This window comes from Crocodylus porosus, unplaced genomic scaffold, assembly GCF_001723895.1.
Source record: "Crocodylus porosus isolate Cpor-Errol unplaced genomic scaffold, CroPor_comp1, whole genome shotgun sequence".
Taxonomy (NCBI): domain Eukaryota; kingdom Metazoa; phylum Chordata; order Crocodylia; family Crocodylidae; genus Crocodylus; species Crocodylus porosus.
This window is the reverse complement of record NW_017728918.1, coordinates 89210546-89216865: the sequence shown is the minus strand read 5'-3', so window position 1 is coordinate 89216865 and position 6320 is coordinate 89210546. Positions and strand designations below refer to the sequence as shown.

The following is a 6320-nucleotide window of genomic DNA, read 5'->3' as shown; positions in this document are numbered from 1 at the left end:
GATAAAATAGCCTGGTGGGCCGCATTTTGCTCACCCTTGCCATAGCCCAATTTGAGATCCAAGTCTTGTCGCAGTAAGGACAGGTGTTTCCAGGAGGGATGACCACTGTGTTGCTGCATTCTTGTTTCTAAGAGTAAATCTTACGGCATAAGCAGCTCTGGCTCCAGCTCCCATGGTGTGCCCCAGCCAAGAGCTGGAGCTGCTGACATGTTTTGTGCTGGGGCTACAATTCTGGCAAAGACTACATGTTAGTGACAGCAGCAGCAGCTCTAGCACAGGCACATAGGCAGCAGCACAGAGCACGGGGTGCTAGCTCCAGCTCAGACTCTGGCATGGGACACATGCTGTTAACTTCACAAAGCACAGGACATGCAGCAGCTGCATGGGATACATAGCACCAGCTGTGGCATAGGGCACACAGGGCAGGGCCAATGGCCAGGGAGCTGGAGCTGGGGTTAAGGTGAAGGTGACTGACAAAGTGGTTGGAGTGCGCCTGGGGCTGTGTCAGCTATCACTCTCCTTTCTCCTACCAATTGCAATCCATCAGGCTCCAAGCGGCCACTTGCCACTAGTCAGGCTCCCCACAACTTCTGGTGACCAGCTGGTAGTCTGTTTGACCAGATACAGCAGCTCTGCAGGCCAGACCCAGCCTGCACACCATGTTTAACATCTCTGCCTTAGCAGATTTTATTATAGTACAATATGAAAACAGTGTGCTACTTACAACCAAGGGATCAATATACACAGATAGCAGATATAAGCACAAACAGCTCTTTTATTGGATGACCGCATTCATAAAAGATGTTAGGAACCAGTCCTTGATTTTTAACTCATGATGAAAAAGCTTCTTTTCACATGATCTGCTAAAGTATTTTGTAGACTCTTTAGATGAATTGCCTTAAGAGATCTCATGATAGATGTGCCAGTTCTACAGTCAAACTGCCTTCTGACAGAGAGAGTAACTGCGCATACTTGTCTGTTCATAATACATAACAGCCATCTTGTTTCTAAGAGTAATCTTAAACCCATCTGACCCAAATCAATGGATAGAATGCAACACGCCTTGCAAACACTGAACTCCAAGACATTTATGCAAACAGTGTGTCTTTTTGAATTCATTTGCCTAACGATGGCTCCCATTCCTTTTGGTCTTGGTCAGATGCGATTGAGAGAAAAGAACTTTTCACACCGGCCTGGCATATTTTTAGCCAGTTAATAACATCGGAACACCTTGTGGGATCAAGAGGCATGCCCAGATGATGTACACTGAAGTGATTTTTAGTTGACCCTTGGTGCAAAGGTATACTCTAGAATGCTAGGCAACAAACATGCAGGCAGCCAAGTGATGGGGATTTAAACAAGTCTAACATAGTGATGATTTGGCTATTCCATTTAAGCTGTTCCAAGCCAGACAGGCTCTACAGCAGTCTCTTACTTCTCCTATACAGGTTTCCCTCACTTTATGCTGTACGTGTGTTTCTGGAAAACAGCACACCTCAAAAATGCATAAAAGAAACCCACTTTACAGTGTAACAAATAGGGATACGTTCCAAGACCTCAACAATACTGACCCCCAGACCTATTTCTACCACTTTTGTAAGACAATTTTGGTACTCACTAAGTGTAGAGGGCCCTTCACCAGCTTCTGCACGGTTCAAAGTCTCCAGTTTTGTCTCCAGTGTTAGTGACGTTCTCTTGCACTTCATTGATGAACAAGAGAGCTAGCAGGATGCTTAGAAGTCATAATGGGGACGGCAACTACAGAAACACGTGTCACAATGAGTGAGGAGTACAGATCCCCACAGGAGACTGTATTTTGGTCAGCATCACTCCTACAATGAACCGCACAGAGCAGCTGACTGCTGGCTTCCGTCACACCGATCACATAAGAGTGAATTTACCTTGCATATAAAATTTTCGTATAAAAAGGGTCATCACGTAAGAGGGAATTCACACATACAGAACCTACAAAGTGAGGAAAACCTGTGATCTCTGTTGTAGTGTTACATGAACTTTTGTTTACTTGAGACTGAGAGCACAAAACAAAACGAAGAACCCACAATATGCCAAGTGGAACCTTATCATAGAAGTAGGGTTGAAAGGGACCTTGTAAATCTTTAAGTCCAACCTTGTGTGGCAATCTTCCCCAACTGAGTCATTTTTTCAAGGGATAAAACTTTAAGAATGTAACAGTTACAGCCAGGACACTAAAAATACAAAACAAACAAACAGAGCTCTACTTTTTTCTCCTATCTGGAATCTTAAATTCTTCCAGTATACCAGACGTACTGCAAGATGCTTATTTCTACATTACAAGTTAAGAGGCTTCTTCTGATTCTGATGCATTAAATGAAGGTATGGCAATTCTTCAGATCCAAAATATCTGGTACTAGAAAGCAGTTGAAGTAAAATCCTTTCACCTGGTATGCTGAGGTGGAAGTGTATCTAGTACTGAAAGTGAAGACATACCACTTCTTATCCCAATTCACCTTGTGAGTGGGAGCCCTGAAAAAAAGATTAGGAAGAGGGTGAAGAACAGGGGCACTATAGCATTGAATAAGATATCTGACAGATCATTCCTAAGACAGAAAAGTTCTATGTATTTTGAAGAGATGCTAAATTTATTTCTCAACAGTGGGTTCAGATTCTGACAACAACCTACTGAACTGCAACTCCTGATCAACCCATGAAAGCAGGTTCCTGGGTGCAGAGAGAGACAGAGGAAAGCATGACTGAGATAGCTTTTTTTTTTTTTTCCCACCTGGCTCTTCCTTACTCCTAGAGAAATAGGCAGAAGTTCTACTCTGATAGTGCTATCTTAAATAAGATCTTCCCTATTTTCTGTTAAGGATTGGAGCATATAAAAATTTTAAAAAGCAGCTCAAGAATCTTCAAGAAGTGAAAGGCTTTCTTTAGTCTTTGAACACAAGATCCAAAACTTCAAAAGGAATATCTTCCAACACAGAAAGGACCTCTTGAAGAAAATTAGAGGTCTAAAATGAAGATACCCTCCTCAGCACCAACATATCCATAAAGCAGGATGTTGTATTCCAGCATCTAAAGCTGCTTGGAGTAATGTCCTTGCAACAAATTGGACTTTTCATATTGAAAACTTTGTGCACTTACCTCTTGAATCAGTATTTCTAGAAGTCATAGTAAGACAACAGCACTTGGTAATGTGAGATTATGAATTGTGATCTCCCTGAAAAGGAGCATTTTTGACCATTAAGTGAAAACAGTTCAATTATTCTTTCATGTTAGTCTGTGCTGTTGCCTGGTCTCCACCTAAGAAAAAGATACCACCAGAAAATGTGTACCATGTAGGTCCTGCATTAAGAGTCAGGCCAAGAAATCTCTCTGGAGTAGGACTGATACAGTAAGCTGGATTTTAATAGTGATGTTAAGAGGACACTTCCTTCCCCCTTTGCCCAGGAATACTGCTCCTTTCCCCCTGAATGAATGGTCTTTACTGAGCTCAAAGCTAAAGCTTCATTTTTGGTCTTCTAAACAAGTATGTTCACAGGGACACTCCTGGATTGAAATCAGATTTGCACAGAATGACCAGCTGCACCCAGTCCCATAGTGTAGTCCAACACCTGCAAATAAGCTTCTCTAACTTTCAAGGTCCTTTTAGATATGCATTTACAGATGGAACATTTGCAAGGACAAAAGCTACTGATGTAACTATCATTTATGAAATGAAATAAAAGTTGCAAATATAGATAAAGCCAACAAAAACAACAACAACAAAAATCAGACATGGTATCACCATACTAACATAAGATAGTGGGAAATTTTTATCTACAGTTTAAGTTTAGAAATGCAAAACAAGCATCTGACAAGTTTTATGCCGTCTGATGGAACATATCTTTTATAGACTTTAAAAAATAAGACTTTGAATAAAGAATTAGCTCAAAAAGTAAGTTTCAGAAAGTTGAAAGCAGTTGAAAAAATGGATTTCAAAATTAAAGCAGGCTCTCAGTCATTACAGTACTCTTGATTATAAATATTAAATTTTTAGGATCCTTTAAAAGGAAGATTGTTGATTTAATCATTAACAGCAAAACATATGCACTTCGATAGCATGACAAACTGAGCCTGCCCTTTGACACTTATTAAAGTTTGAAAATGCTGTGGTAGAAAGAACAAACAAGGAACAGATCGATAGTAAATGCTTGTAATCAGTTTTTCCTTTCAGAAGTCATACAAGAACATTTTCTGCTGAGTGTCTTAGAGAAAGTTTATAAATAAATACATTTTAACTAATGGCCCAGAAAACTCGTCTGGCTTCCGGCACTTTTCAGACTTTTGGTTTGTATGCATCAGCAAGATCAAGGAAGGGAAGTGTTAAGTTTTGGTTTTTTACCCCCGTGATGGTTTCTTAGATTTCTTTCTCCCTTTGACATTGGCTGCTAGCTGTTGTCTTGCAACCAAATGGTTAACACTACCTTTACAAAATGCTGTCACTTTCTTTGTAAACTTAAAAAGAAACCAATCTGAAATGCCAGAAACGACCAACTTTAATACTAACTACATGCAAACCACATTCACAATCAACAGTGTCACTGTCTGCTTTAGCACTTAACAGTTGTGGCATAGAGAAGTTTAAGGTCTAAACCTTCGAGTTCTTAATAAAATAATTTTTTTTTCCTCTATAGAGGTCTTGAAACTAAAGTAGGAACTGAGTGTCAAGGTCATCATTTGACAAGTGCCACAAGTATCCATTTTATTTTGTAAAATGAAATAGTGACTGGGGCAAGAGGAAAACAAAAACAAGAACAAGCAGGTTTCATGACCTAAATTTGGGGTAACACTTGAAATGATGGAACACAATAGGCAGTTGAGGTACCACTGAACTAAAGACCATCTTCTGTACATGCTCAAAACATCTCTTTACATACCAAAACATCCATCATTTCCAATTTGGTAGGAGACTACAACCCATCCAAGTGGACAGTGGCTTACTCATCACATCCCAGACAGACTAAAGTTACCTGAGTTCTTGTAAGTAAACCTGTCTATGCTTTTCACTGGCTACCCATAGAATAATCTAGTTCAAGGTCTCAGCTCTTATTTTCAAGGAACTTAGGGTTTGTTAATAAAGCAGTGGCAATAGCAAGTCTTGATCTTGCCTCACCCATGCCCTGCACACCTCAAATCTCTAGGTGCACTCAGACTTGGAAGTTTGACAGTGAGACAATCTGGGGTCACCTCAGTGCCCACCATTAGGCTTGCCAGAAGCCAGAGGGATAAAGCCTCATTGATGTCTTTCCAGTTTGAAGTGTTCCTGTGCAGGATGTGCTATTGCCAAGACACATCACTGCAACAGTACAGACTAGCCCTCAGTGGCCTGGGCCTCAAAATTTAAAACAATGGTGGCCAGCCTATGGCATACAGCCTGGTCAGCCACTGTTTGTGGCAAGCAGCAGGCCAGGGGAAGGGGCAGGCAGCAGATAAGGCAGAAAGCACAGGACAAAGACAAAACAGCAAAGCAGCAGATCAGGCAATGGGAGAAGACAGGCACAGGGCTTAATTTTTTGGGACACCTGCCATAGAGGTTGGCCCCAATAAGTTAAATCATCTGCTAAAGATTAAACTATTAGAATTATGGCTCTTTTTGGTCAGAATGGAATTTTCTACCACAAGGGTAAATGTGGGCTCATGAGAGAAGCAAATTCTCACAGGAACTAAGACTTGTTACAGACCTCACCACCTGTTCCACCAAGTTCAAGTGATATGCACGTAACGTCATCCTGTTTTGAGATTGAGAAAGTGGCCCACATGTAACACTGGCAGATTCTCCAATACAATTGTGATGAGGGTGTTCAAGAATCTATACAGAAGAGAATACCTAGTGCCTGCTGGCTGTAATATTCATTGGGCAACATATCAATGATGTTATAAATTAAAAAATAGATGTACAGCAAAGAATAAAGAATCTGGAAGAGTCACTATTAAAGTGGGGGAGGGTTTTGCAGTATAGGCAAGACCACTTCTATATTTTTGCTTGCATCATCTTCCTTTTGAAGGAGAGAAAAATCCATTGCCTTGTGCTGAAAAGGGCTCACAAAGTTAGTTTACAGAGAGACAGGAGTGTTGATTTTGAAATCATAAGTCGCAGTCAAAAAAAACAAAACAGGTTTTTACAAGCATGTGCAAGTATTAATATTAGAAGTATTAACACTAACATCTAAAGCAGAGTCTTGTCTTTGCAAGCGTAAGTGTAATCTTTGTTCATTAAACTTATCAGTTTCTGGCAACTAACAGGCAATTTTAAGACGAGGCTTCTTATGGTGTCAGCTTATTTTGATTAGTAGTTG

General features: G+C 40.5%; 1 protein-coding gene across 1 annotated transcript in view; it reads right to left on the bottom strand.

The window, feature by feature from the left end:
• SLC16A10 (solute carrier family 16 member 10) overlaps positions 1–3154 on the bottom strand; it is a 70433-nt gene extending 67279 nt beyond the window's left edge. The window contains exon 1 of the mRNA XM_019538187.1: positions 3127–3154. Within this exon, the coding sequence (XP_019393732.1) occupies positions 3127–3154 (28 nt within the window). The remainder of the gene's footprint in view (positions 1–3126) is intronic.
• Positions 3155–6320: the final 3166 nt, after the last annotated feature.